The following is a 13882-nucleotide window of genomic DNA, read 5'->3' as shown; positions in this document are numbered from 1 at the left end:
AAGCATTTTGTTATAATATTGGTCTGGGAAGTGTTGCTCATTTAGGAAGTCCCTGTTTATATTAGAGATTAGGTACACCTTCAACTTCACCCTCTTTTCTTTTCCATTTGGTGCCAAGGGTTAACATTTGTGTGCCACTGAGACAGAATAATTTCCCTGTGGCTACTAATTCTCCTTTGTTGGGTCTTTCAAATGTTAAACTTCTTAGCAGCAGAGGAGAGCAACAAGGCTGGAGATTTGATCGCCTCTGGCTTTTTAACCTTATCAGAAAAACTCAGGTTGATTCTCTTGTCAAGTCTGCCAACCGTAGGGAAAGCAACGGGTGGAAAGCAAGAGACTGAGTGTAAATGACCAATAATTAGTATTATCTTTTTGCATAAACTGGCAGCTCTGGGCCCGTTAAGTGAGTAACCAGAAAAATTCTACATCCGTTTAAAAAAGTCTCTTATGTTTGATTCTAGAAAGCACTTAAGCACATGTTTTAGTGCCCTTTCCTACACTTGAAAGGATTTGCCAGTTCCCCTAGTGGAAACACAGCTTATACTAGCAAAAGAGTTCTTGCATTCTGTCTTTCTTCCTCCGTGGCTGGAATGAAGGGATGTGGTTTAATTAGGCTGATTTAACTCATCTTGGAAATACTTAGCAATGAGCTGTATGGTGCAGGTTATCACTCTTTCCTTAATCATACCAATTACAGAGGTAATGAATTGTCTGTAAAGCATAATAGCTTAAAATAAGGATTGGTGCAAGGCTACACAAATGTTTCCTAGCATTCCTGACAAATTAAAGAAACAAGTTATATTTTTATGCCCTTCTAAAATAAAGTTAAAAAATAATATATGGGGTGGGGGAAATGTCAACGCTAAGGGACAGATTTTTCTCTGACATCCACCAGCATACATCAGAAGTATCTCTAATTAAAGTCAGTGCAATTCAAAGGTGTAAAACTAGCAGAAGAGAGAACAGAATCAGACCCTAAATGCAGAGCCCTCAACCTTTTGATTAAAGATATTAAGTTGAAATAAGTACCATATATACTCGTTCATTAGCCCGTTTGTTTATAAGCCAACCCCCCAAGATGGTTAGGTAAAAATGGCAAAAACTGTATGACCCTTTCATAAGTCGACCCTATATTTCAGGAGTTGGCAAACTTTGGCTCCTGGCCTGTTAGGATAAGCCTCTAGCGGGACTGGACGTTTTGTTTACCTGGAGCGTTCACTGGCATGGAGCCCCTCAGCTCCCAGTGGCCGCAGTTTGCCGTTCCCAGCCAATGGAAGTTGCAGGAAGTGGCGCCTCTTTCCGCAGCTCCCATTGGCTGGGAAAGGCGAACCGCAGCCACAGGGAGCTGAGGGGCTCCATGCCTGTGAACGCTCCAGGTAAACAAAACGACAATGTATTAGATATTCAATTCAATGATTCCATAGAGTTTAAAATCATCAAATTTTGGTGTAGACCCGTTTATAAGCCGATGCCCGCTCTTTGATGCGTCATATTTTACCAAAAATATTAGGCTTATGAACGAGTACATAATATCACAGGTGTATGGTACAATTTGTGAAGCTCATTCAATTTTGCTTCCTGGAAACGATCATACAAGATCATTGAAATTAATGCAGGAATGATTTACAATTATTATTACTCTCTTCATTTGCAGTTGGCTGCAGGAAAGCTCTGGTCAGCTTAAAGAAAGGGGATATGAAACCTCCTGTAAAGTTTGGAGTGGAAAGGAAATGCTCACCATTTTGCACAATATGGGAATAACAAATGCTACATTTCCTATCTTGCAGGTAGAGTTTTCTGTTACAGAATTTATTATAAAAATGCATAATATTATTTGGTTTCATGTTTTAAAATACGCTTACACTACTTGTACTTTTTTAAATTCAGTCCAGTTTCTCAAAGCTGTCTTAAAAAAGTGTGCATGATGAAAATCAAAGGTAAATCCACAGAAACTAGTACAGTCACACCTGTGTAAAAGAAGTGCCAGTGGCGAATCAAGTTCTAAATCTACTAGAGTAATTTATTTTCAAAGTAGCAGACACTGACCTTGTTACAGTGGTCTTATAATTACTTTATTTCTGTTCTACCAAAGAATAACTGTGATCAGATAAAATTATTCAAAGTTGTGACAATGTAGTGACTCTTAGTTCTGTCTTTACTGACCATCTACATTCAGATTGATTAACAAATCGTATTTACTGCATGCTTCAGCCAGTCATTTCTTTCTGTATGGTACCAAGCACATTAAAAGAACTGAGTTAAGTACTAAGATTTTTATCTTCAGTCTAACTTCTCTAGCTGCATTGAGAGAAGTTGTTTTAAAATACTGTGGTGAACACTTTATTTGTATGCATTTGTTTTGGGAAGATTTTTAGGATGATATTAATGAAGAGTTTGTCTGTTGCAGAAACATTTTGCAGCTGTCCTTGAAAAAGAAGAAAAAGTATCAAATCTTCATGAAGGAGATGAGCTTATTGAGGTTCCTATTGTGAGCCCTGCCACTCAAATTGTGCTAAAAGGGCTATTCATGGTTCTGCTATATCTTTTTAAAGATAACAACAGGTTGGTGGAAATATATAGCCTGAATTGTGGACTTTTTTTCATTCTCCTTTCTACCAGATATATTTAAATTGCAAGTGAGTGCATTTTTGTAAACCTCTGATTGTTTATAGGAAGATGGAAAGACGGCAAATATAAATATTTCCCCTAAGACATTTGGGTAGTTTTGGTACGCATGATAAAGGAAAAAAGAGCACATGTAGGAGCCAAGCACAGTGGAGGCATGCATAGTACAAACATGTTCCTGCTGCTTTGCCAAGTTGTCTCTTTCTCAACTATTCAGCACCTCTGCTATTTATTTCAGTGTCAGGTTTCTCCTGAGCAAAACCTACCAATTAAACAGGATTGTGCCAAAAAATTCTCATGTGGGTAAACATCCAGTAAGTAGTAGGTTGATATCACCAAATTAATTTTCTTTTTTATATAACTAAAATGTTGAGTATGGTTTCTCTAAAGGTCAGACTAGAATATTTTCTTGGCATGTTGCCTAACTCCAGTATGCAATTTAATTATTTTAAATTAACATTAAAGTGATCTAAACTACTCTTTTGATACCTTCACTCTTAAAGCCACTGTAGCTATTAAATATTTTGTTTTAGAACTAACTCTGTAATACACGGCTTAGCGATTATAGGGGCTCTTTATGTTTCTTAAATGGGAAGTCATATAACTTTTGAACCTCATATCTTAAATCATAATCTCTGTTTCTAGTGTAGAGTATGTTATTCCATATATTGTATGCACAGTTGCCAGCTCATTTTATTATAGGCAGAGTTTGGTACAGCATTAGGCTGGATGCTTAAGGTGGAACCACATTGTGTCAACACTGGTTTTGTTTTTTTCAGAGTTTAATGCTGAACTCACATGACAGATATTATGAAATATATTTAACACACACAAGTGCAGGTTACATCTATTTACCAGTTATATTAATTTACTTCTGTATAGATTTGCAGATGACTACAGAGTTGCTTTGCAACAAACATATGTTTGGACAAATGAAAAGCAACTTGATATTCCAGATAAAAATGCTTTTTTTGTACAACCAAAACATCAGAGGAGTTCACAGCAGAAAACAGCAGTCCATACGCTTAACTTTTGGTGCTTGAATCCAGCTGTGGTAAGCTAAGTACAAAGTGAACCAGCAACTCCTTACTGACCCTTATTTGATCACAAATACAAATATAATAGTTTGTACTGATTTTACAATTTTTTTTTTTTAATTTTCCCTAGGCCTTTTCAGATTTAAGTGGTAATGTCAGGACAATTGTTCTAACATCTGGTACGCTCTCTCCAATGGACTCATTTTCTTCAGAACTTGGTGTGAAGTTTACTATCCAGCTTGAGGCAAATCATGTTATTCATAACTCACAGGTAAATGTTTGCAGCATTGCTTTCACTCCTGCAACTTTAATATTCATTATAAATGGCAAGTTAAAATGAAGACCATATAAACTCTTTCTATTTCTATAACTCAAAATGGAAAGAGTAAAATAGACATTTACTTGCATTGAGAAAATTGTCAACTAAGTGTTTAAATGAAACTATACTTGATATATAATAATCCTAAATAAAAGTAGTAATAGTAGGAAAATATTATTTCACCAGTACAGCTAAAAAGTAAACACTACTGGTAACAGCACCTCTCACTTTGGTGACTTGCTACACTCCATTCTCTCTCTCTCTCTCTCTCTCTCTCTCTGTTTATTTATTTTATATTCTTGTTCCTTAGCATTAATCTTTTCAGAAATAATCTTAATATTTTGTTTACTTCAGTTTTTACATTCCCCTATTAAGTTAGTGTAAATATGTATATAACATTGAAATATTAATACAACAGGTTTGGGTTGGCACCATTGGGGCAGGCCCCAAGGGTCGGAAGCTGCATGCCACATTCCAGCATACAGAGACCTTTGAATTCCAGGATGAAGTGGGAGCACTTCTGCTTTCAGTGTGTCAAACTGTTGGCCAAGGGGTCTTATGCTTTTTGCCATCTTATAAGGTAAGGAAATTTTAATTCATATTCTTCTCTTTTAAAAACCCTACTTAAAGATTTACTCTGTAATTTTTTATCCCTATACATCAACATAGAAACAACAGCAGTATCCATGTTGGAATTGCTTGGATCCTGTAGTTGATTGGTTACAAGTTTGCTTTTGTGCAAGGTATGTTTTGTTTCATTATAGGAATAATATGAATATTATTGTTTTGATCACAGTTATCCAGAAAAGACTGGTTTGGGCCTCAGTGCAAGTGTGCTTATGTGCATTTGGCATCTGTTAGAAAGGGATCTCAGTATGAAAATAAATCTTGAATAGAAAGTGTAACAGTTCAGGGCAACTTTGCCCATATTCCCCCTCCATGGTCCAGCAAGGGCACCTACTCTTAGGCTTCCAGCTCCCCAGCTGTCTCCTTTCTTGGGTAGACACACCTCTTTGTTCTTTCAGACCAAGGTATTTCCAGGCTGCACAATTTCCTGCCTATACTGTGAATTCCCCAGTAAGACAGACTGCCTAGCAGGCCTGCTTTGCCTTCTACTCAGAGACTCTAAACAGCATAATTGTCCACTGGTTTAAGTTACCACACAGCTCTTTCTAAGCAAGTGCATTTATTCTTAAGGTAAAAGCATATTAAAAACAATGAAAGAACCTACATGGATGCTAATAAGTTTACTAGAAATCATCACCCCCATCTCCACAAGGGCTCTGGTCAGTATCAGTCCTTCCAATCCTTCCCTGAGGATTGGGGCCCTTCACTTGGACAGAGGGTCCTATCCGTTTATTGGATCAGAAAGAAGGCCCTGAGTCAATTTAAAATCAGATTATTTATCCAAAAGTCCTTTCTTGTCTGCTGGTCTCTAGAGAATCCAGTTGGAACCAGTATATGCCTCTTTCAAGGTGGTGGTGCCTCTCGGGACATGTTACAACCTGAATGAATTTGCCTAATTCCCCCCATTCCTCTTCCGCCTCCCCCCCCCCCTTAGTTCCTGGAGGGCTGTGTTCCCCTTCCCCCATGGAATTGCATACAATCCCTGGCCCACAGTGGTACATACACTTAATACAGTAAGATTTAACTTAATTCAATAAGGTTTGTTCTGGGTATTGCAGGAAATTGCCATATCTGTTGCAGAAAGATGAGATGTTCAGTGTTTTTCTTTGAACTGTCTCCATGGTCTAGCTTTTTAAAACCAGTTTTTAAAAAACTCTTACCATTCAATTGCCTATCATCAAAGGCAACTTTGTCATATGCATTGACTCAGCAATTAGGATGCCTTTTGCATTCTCTTTATATGCAGTTTGTATATAATATACAGTCGTTTCATTTCACTTCACTATGGATTTTAGCAGTGTTTTATTGAATCAAGTGGAAATTGCACAAAGCCCACTGTCCCAAGGGATCAATTTTCTTTATTTCAAAGCATGTATTACTAAATTTTATTGTTGATAGGAGGGTGTATCATATGGGTAAGACTATACCTCAGTGATAAAAAATGGAAGTTCGTATTCTTTTCCCATAGTTCTTATTGTACAGAACTCAAATCTGAGGAACAGTATAAATGTGCAATGTAATTAGGAGTACAGGTCTGTTTATTTCATCAAATTGTAACTGTGGTTGGATTGCAGTAAACAATTTAGTAAAATCAACAGTGGTTTAATGTAAACCTTTTAAAAATCAAAACTGGTACCACTGGAAAAACTGCACCAATTTGGAGCCGCTGATGCAGTTCAAGATTTCTGACCGCTTTGCTGATGTCAGAAGTCCCACAAGAAAGAGTAATTTAAAACCTGAAGGACTGGATAAAAAGAAAATGTCCTTTTGTGTGACACACTACATACATTATGTATATTTTAGATCAAAGGGAATACCAGTTCTTTATCTTGCCTGATGTCCATAAAGAGCTGCAGTCATCAGTGCAGTTACTAGAAATAACCATTAGGTGACCACATTAGACCATACAATGTAGAATTGGTAGAAGAAGGCAGACTATGAACTATAATCCATCATTCTAACTCACAAAATCACATGTATAATGTGCAAGACTAGCAAGCTGAAAATAAATCTTAAATTGTCTTCTAATTTTATATCTAAAATTGAATCCCAGGCATTATTTCAGTTTGTGATGTATTTATGTAGCGCAATAGTTGTGACAATGGTACTGTATATGTTGCGTGGACATTGGTTTTTGTGTGTATAAACAAAAGATATTTGCTAAAAAATTCTTTTTTGAGAGTAAAACTTATCTCCATTGAAAATGCTTAGAGACCTTGAGATCAGAGTAATAACTGGCATATTTAGTAAGAATGAAAGAAATTGCTGATCAGCTCAGGTTGTCACCTCCCTCTTCAAAACTCCAGTTGGCCTTATGCTTCACTGAAAGGACTACTGACAAAAAAAACATTAACTGCATGTCTACGCTGCAATAAAACACCTGTGGCTGGCTCAGGTCAGCTGACTTGGGCTCAGGCTGCAGGGTTATAAAATTGCAGAGTAGATATTTGAGCTCAGGCTCAGGGTCTCAGAACCTGGGCTCCTGCCCGAGCACAAATGTCTACACTGCAGTTTTAGAGCCCCACAGTCCAAGCCTTGTGAGCCCAAGTCAGGTGACTCAGGCCAGACATGGGTGTTTTATTGCAGTGTATACATACCCTACGTGTTTTTTCTTTGTGGAGGCACTTCCATGGACTTAGTGAAGGTATTGATAAATATAAATTTCAGAATTACTTTAAACACCAAAATACAGACAGACACCTACAAAAGTCTTAAATATAAATACTATATTAATACATTCATATGGGCCAGATTTTAAATGGAAAAGTCAGGAAATTGAATTGTTTCCCACAGCAACTTGAATTCAACCACTTAAACATATCTAGTATTTTGTTATACTGTATGTGGGGTCAACTTTTAGGACTTTATAAACAAAATATGCAATAAAGGCATTACAGTTACTATGGAACAAGTGATTTTTCTAACTTTTTTACATTTAGTATCATAATCATCCATGGAGTGTGGCGCTCCAGATATACACTTGTATCTATTTATATATGTTTTGATTTATTAAGAAGTGCCTACCAATATCTCTAGGCACACAGACCAAATTTTTCCAACTGAAGGGCTTAAAGTGAGGCACTGACATAAAAGTGGCCTGATTTTTATAAATTGAAGTCACAAAGGAATCACTGAGCTAGAGCATTCCACCCAGCCAACAGCAGAGCTTCTGTGTGAGCTGTGGAGGCTCAGTGGCTCTAAAAATGATTAATCTAGACAAACTAAAAATTCAGCAATAAAACTAAAATTAGAACTGAACATCTCATCACGACACTCAAAGACTCCCCCCTCCTGGTCTAACTTCATTAAGCTAAAATTCTAAATAAATAAATCCATATTACAGTATGCCTGGATCCTAAAACTCAAGCCAATCAAACCTGTAAGAGAAAAATGTTCCCCTCTCACTCCAAAGTATAAACTGGGACTGAAATAGGAATTGTGTTAGCTCTCAGAAAAACTAACCTATTCCAACAGGGAATGAGATATCCCACAACAATGATCTAGCAAGAAAACATTACCTTAGAATGTATTCAAATAATATTAATCCTACCTAAATGTAAATGATGCAATCAAACTTTTCAGAACATAAGATTTACTATACCAGATACAGTCCATGAAACATAGCATCTTGCCTCTGAAAAATCCTGACAGAGAACCTCTGAAATGCAAACTGGCAATTATGCAATGCTGTACATGATGATGGAGAGAAATTTTCTCTTACTCCTGTGATAACAAGTTTACAAAATCAGCTTTTTCTCAATTTTTTGTCCATATTAATTTCCCAGTCGTACAAGACAGCCCAATGCAGAATGAAAGAAATGGCATAAAAAGGGGCAGCAGTAGAGAAATATGGGAAATGTGATTTTAAAATATCCTTATTAGTCAACAGAATACTGCATCAGGAAGTCCTCAGGTTAACGTAGGAAAGCAAAGGTTAAGACATAGTCCCCAACACCAGGGATCTCTTGAGCCATGCTGCTGAAGGAACCATCTTGGTTTTCCTTTCTCTGTCCCTCCCTTTGTCAGGCCCAGGTGAGTGGTGTTGTCTCTCTGTGAGTCCAGTTTGTGGCATGGACACCTGTCACTGTATCCCTTTGTTCACCAGTGCAAGGTCATGCTCTGTTTCCCTATTGAGAGGTGAGGAAAAATCTCCTCTTGGCCGTTGGTCGCGAGGTGTGACTATCCCTGCAGTTGGTGTTTCCAGTGTCTCTTCTGGATCTTCCATTCACATGTGGAGCCCCTATTCAGTTGGTTAGTGCCTGTGGTCTCCAGCTAGGCAGCTATGCGAGTCCAACATCTTGTCCTTTCCCTTCATACTCAGTGCACAGTAGTACAAAGTACAGAGGGAAACTGAGGTGCACTAGGGAAGTTTAATACCTCTGAAGTTTAAGGCATTGTGGTGATTTGCTAAATAAATGTGCATATCTCTCTTTTATGAAACATGTTAATCAGCTTGTTAGTTCTCAAAGGGAGAAGCATCAGGAGCTGCTACTTCATAAATGGAATTAGTTTAATTTCCCATAAAAGCACATTATGTATTTCATGTATCTAGCACTTTAAATGTTTTCTTCCTTATTTATATAAAGAGAAGGTGTCAGGTTGAAACTAGCCTCTGAATATTAGAGTTTATAAAATATCTGCGTATTGCCTTTTTTGGGGAGAGCTCTGAAGCTATGATTTAACACTCAGGCATAAGTGTAAAGAATAGTAGTTATTGGATTTGGGAGATGAAGGAACCATGCTACTTGATGCAGTTTGTAACTATACAATGTCAAGTGACTAGAGCCAGGAAATAAGGAGTAGTCTATTATCAGTACCCATGTGTTGCACCTTTATTACATGGTGTCAGAAATAAAAACCATTTGTGGCAAAAGTGGAGCAAATGAAACCACCTGAATCCCCCAGTCTGGAAAGAAATAATTAGGAGTCAGCTATAATGTAAGTACGTACATTTCTCTCTGAAGATTTCAAATTACTTTACAAACATTAATGAATGTGTCCTTGCAAAACCTTGTGAGGTAGGAAAGTGTTATCCCCATTTTACTGCTGTGGAAATTGAGGTGCCAAGAAATATAGTGACATACTCCAGATCACATAAAAAGTCTATCAGAAAAGAAACACCCCAGACTTCTTGTGCCCTGACCTTAAGAACAAGTAGCAGCAAGTTTGAAAATTTTAATGTGCTAATAAGGAGATGCCAGTCAAAGACTGCATTAAACTAAACATATAGAGAGGAAGCTGGCTGTTCCTGATAAAACATCTCAGGTGAAATTTATGTGACCAATGCTCGTTGCTATAGAAACTAGCATCATAGTTATTTACTGCTTCCAGTGCTAACAGGTGCAAAAAGCATCCATTAAAGGCATCAATTTTTCTGTCAGTTGCAAGTTTCAATTTAGGTATACTTTCCTTTGGGAGAAAGTAGAGTCTATTGCATATTTCTCCTACTTCCATTGGATAGTAGTGGTGATTTGCCCTCTTTCTACTCAAGACTGGCCCTTAAAAATAAATGTTTAGAATCTATAGTCGTGTTTCTCAATGACTGATCTGTCGACTGGCACCAGTCCCTGAGATCTCCCTGACAGTTTAGGAAGGCAGCAAGCAGGTCCCTGATATCAAAAAGGTTGAGAAACACTAATCTGTAGGACATTACCCAACCATACTCTAACGATTTTAATGTATATAAAATTTTGAGCATAAACTACTTTATAGTAACCCATTTAAGAAGAAGTTTTTGACAAGCAGAGAAGATAGTTTCCAAAGCCTGTAATATCAGCTGTATTTTCTCTCTCCCTTTCCATATATTTTGTCATATTAACTGGACTAGTAAAAGAATAGATATAGTAGTTACATATTTTATTATTCAGTTTGCCAAGCTTGATTCATTCTTTAACGTTTCTTGTATCATATTTCCTTGTAAAAGAAGCATATAATATCCCACTAAAAATGAATAATTTCTGTAAATTACAGTTATCAATCACCAGTAATACTGTGAAAATTCTGTATAAATAATCTGTATTCTGATTCTTCCTTCTTAGTGATAGATTCTTGCCTACAGAAGGTAAATATAAATATATTAAAAGGAACAAACACTTTTTCATTCCTGAAGGTACCACTGCGATATGATGATAGAATACTATGCTTGCACAGAAAGTATGCTGTTGGTCTAACAAAACATTGAGAATATAAAATCTGTATATATTTTCACACAATTGAAATATTTCAAACATGTGAGACTTTAGTGTTTTGTCAGTTGTGAACAATGGGAAGTAGGGATTTCACGATGGGTATTCATTGTTCAGCATGCAGCCTATATATTTACAATGAAAAATTAAATTGAAATATATTTGTCAACTGTGCCTTTTTCTACTATGATTTCATAAATTCTGGATGTTCAGACTCCAAGCTGGAAGAGCTCTTTTTGAATGAAACCCGAATGAAGCAATTATGTGCAAGATTTAGCAAATTCTATGGCAGAAGTACAATGCCCTCATTCAGTGGAAATGTCCTCCTGCTCATCTAAAGGAGTGACGTCCTTTTGTATTAAAAAAATGTACCTTTCACAGCCTTTAGAGAGACACATACATTCAAAAACATACATTCATTGAGAATGTCAACTTGACACTAAGCTGTAAATGAAAGTCCAACTCCCTGAATCGTCTTCCTGAAGCAAAAGTATGATCAGCAAACTAGGGCTTTTCTGTTCTCTGTTTGATTAGTGGGGCAAATATTTCAAGACTGTTGCTCCCTGCAAGTCCTCATTGAGAAACACCCTAATTGCAATCCACCAGAGTACATTTTTGGGAATTTTTTCTCTAAACTTTTGGAATGGGGCATGAAGACAGAGATGGTTCACTACATAGCCAAGACCCAAACCACTTGTAGATATAACAATCAGCACCTTGGATTGTGCCCAGAAACCAGTTTGAAGCCACAGACTCTATATATCTATGATCCTATATAGGGAACTAACTAATTGACATAACATAAGTGAGCCCAGGTCTCACGCTCTTGCGAGGATAGCGAGACTGGAAATTATTAAGCTAGCACCTAAGAGGGGTTATGAGTTTTCTTAAATAAATAAAAATGTTTAAAGGATTTTTGGAGTCATCAAGTGGTATATATTGTTAGCTCATGTACACACATTATTATTATTATTTCTTCTTATAATTACTGCTACTTTTGTCCTCCCTTGCTCTTCCCTCTTATTGTTTGTTATATTCACTCACTGCATCTTGTTTTCAATTATATGGTAGTTCTGTGAGGCAGGAACCATGTGTATCTGTATGTTTGTACAGAGCCTAACACAATGAAGCTCCAATCATGATCAAGGCCTTTGAGCAATACTGTAACGTGTGTGTGTGTATATATACAAATAATGTACTAAGAATAAACATCATATAAAACGTTAGTTTTTAATATAAAATTTAGAGAGATGCTGAAATAGTTTAATTCGGTTTATATATGAAATATCAATAAATACCTACTTACAGATTTAAAATTTTCTAAGTAAAATAGCCTTATAAAATGGCTTAACCTGAGGGAAGGAGTTGATTGGCTGGTAAGTAAGTTCAGCTTCTGTGTATTTCAATAGATCACCATAAGTTTGACCTTGTTAGCCACAGAATTTTATATCAACATGCTCACAAAAAGAAAGGAAAATTAGTGTGTGTGGTGGTGGGGAGGGGAGACACAGTTTTGTCTTATGTTGTATATTCAGAGAACTGCTACTGGATTTAAAGTGCGTTAGTCTTTTAGGGTATGTCTACACAGCAATGTAAGCCTAGAGTTAGTGGGACTTGAGTCAGCTGACCCATGTCATGGAAACCCTGGGCTTGAGCATCTACTTGCATTTTAACCCTAGGTTAAGGATTTTCTCACCCATTCTCAAACCTAATGCTCTGGCGTCCACACTGCAGCGCACAGACCAGAATCAAAGTAACTCTATCCCAAAGTGCCTAGTGCTCCCCCTCCACCTCAGTGTCGACACTCTAGCCCTATGAATGTGTTGCACTGTGGGAAAACTCTATTAGGGAGGTTTGATTTTTTTTACCCTATTAAAATAGTATTTCAATAAATAAAAACAAGCCTTTTCTTAATAAAACCACTATTTAAAAAAATGCTGTGTATTACATATGCCAGATATCTGAGATTAATAACCCAGTATAGTAAAATATACATATGAGATGGAAACAATGCATCTCACACAATTCTCTCATAGCTTCGCATCCTGTTCTTACATATTGAACCTGCAGTAATGTACAGGCAATCAAAATTCTGTCACTTTTACTTTGAAAGTGTTTTTAAATTTGGATAAATTTTACATTAAAATGCAAGTCTAGACAATTTTTGAAGGTTAGTACATTACTGGAAAACAAACTGATGATATTATGCAACAAAAATGCATTTATGTTAAAATCAGTAGCAACTCTAGCAAAAACACTCTATAAAAGAGAATATCAGAAAGTGAAAAGATTACTCAGAAATCTAAGATGCTTTTAAACAAGATTAAGATAAGGGCCATTAGGGTTCATGTCGCCGACCTGTCTGCATTAAGATACATCTTGCCTGGTGCCTGCATCTGAGATGATTCATTCAATATGTGTCATATCAAAGTCAAAGTACCCCGCAAGGAGAAGAATGCTAATGCTTATAAATTTTAGTGATGATCCATCATGATGAGTTAACTGACCTTTCTTTGGGATCTATTACAATAAATTGTAATATTTAGTCCCTTCTATGAGCCCCTGTTGATTTCCTGTGAATGTTGATTTCATAACTTTTTAAATAAAATTTAAAAATAAGACAATTGTTCAGTGTGTTGAGTTTCTCAGTTTACAAGCTTCACCAATAAAAAGAAAATTATTAATTAATTGAAGCATGAGACATAGTTTTCTTTGTTTTCCTCTTTCTTCATTTCCTCCTTTACCTTTCAAAAGGCAAATGTCTTCCATTGATTCAGACTTTAATCATATTTCCTCGCCATGTGATATTCAGGACCTTTTTCAATATGTTTTAACTTTTCAGTTGGTCTGGCAAAGTTCTGCTTGACAGTTGTAGGGTGATGGTGTGTACTGTACAGTACGCTGTACCAAATAGCTGTATATAGTGTGTGTAGAAGAGATTTCAGCGATGTCATGGGTTCTAATCTAAAATGATATAAAATAGTTTAGGGTGTTTTTTTCTTGTGAGTCTCTTAGAAATTGTTGAACATGATTCAGGCCTTTAAAACTATTTTATCTAAAACCTATTATGCATTTACATCTGTAATTGC

General features: G+C 36.5%; 1 protein-coding gene across 1 annotated transcript in view; it reads left to right on the top strand.

The window, feature by feature from the left end:
* Window positions 1-13882, top strand: part of BRIP1 (BRCA1 interacting protein C-terminal helicase 1) — a 115166-nt gene that overhangs the window by 46048 nt on the left and 55236 nt on the right. Inside the window, exons 10-16 of the mRNA XM_029912529.1 lie at window positions 1655-1787; window positions 2408-2562; window positions 3508-3679; window positions 3793-3933; window positions 4400-4561; window positions 4651-4724; window positions 10647-10669. Of these exons, the coding sequence (XP_029768389.1) occupies window positions 1655-1787; window positions 2408-2562; window positions 3508-3679; window positions 3793-3933; window positions 4400-4561; window positions 4651-4724; window positions 10647-10669 (860 nt within the window). The remainder of the gene's footprint in view (window positions 1-1654; window positions 1788-2407; window positions 2563-3507; window positions 3680-3792; window positions 3934-4399; window positions 4562-4650; window positions 4725-10646; window positions 10670-13882) is intronic.

This window comes from Terrapene carolina, unplaced genomic scaffold (assembly GCF_002925995.2).
Source record: "Terrapene carolina triunguis isolate 2854851 unplaced genomic scaffold, T_m_triunguis-2.0 Scaffold231, whole genome shotgun sequence".
NCBI lineage: Eukaryota > Metazoa > Chordata > Testudines > Emydidae > Terrapene > Terrapene triunguis.
This window is presented reverse-complemented; position numbering and strand designations above follow the sequence as displayed.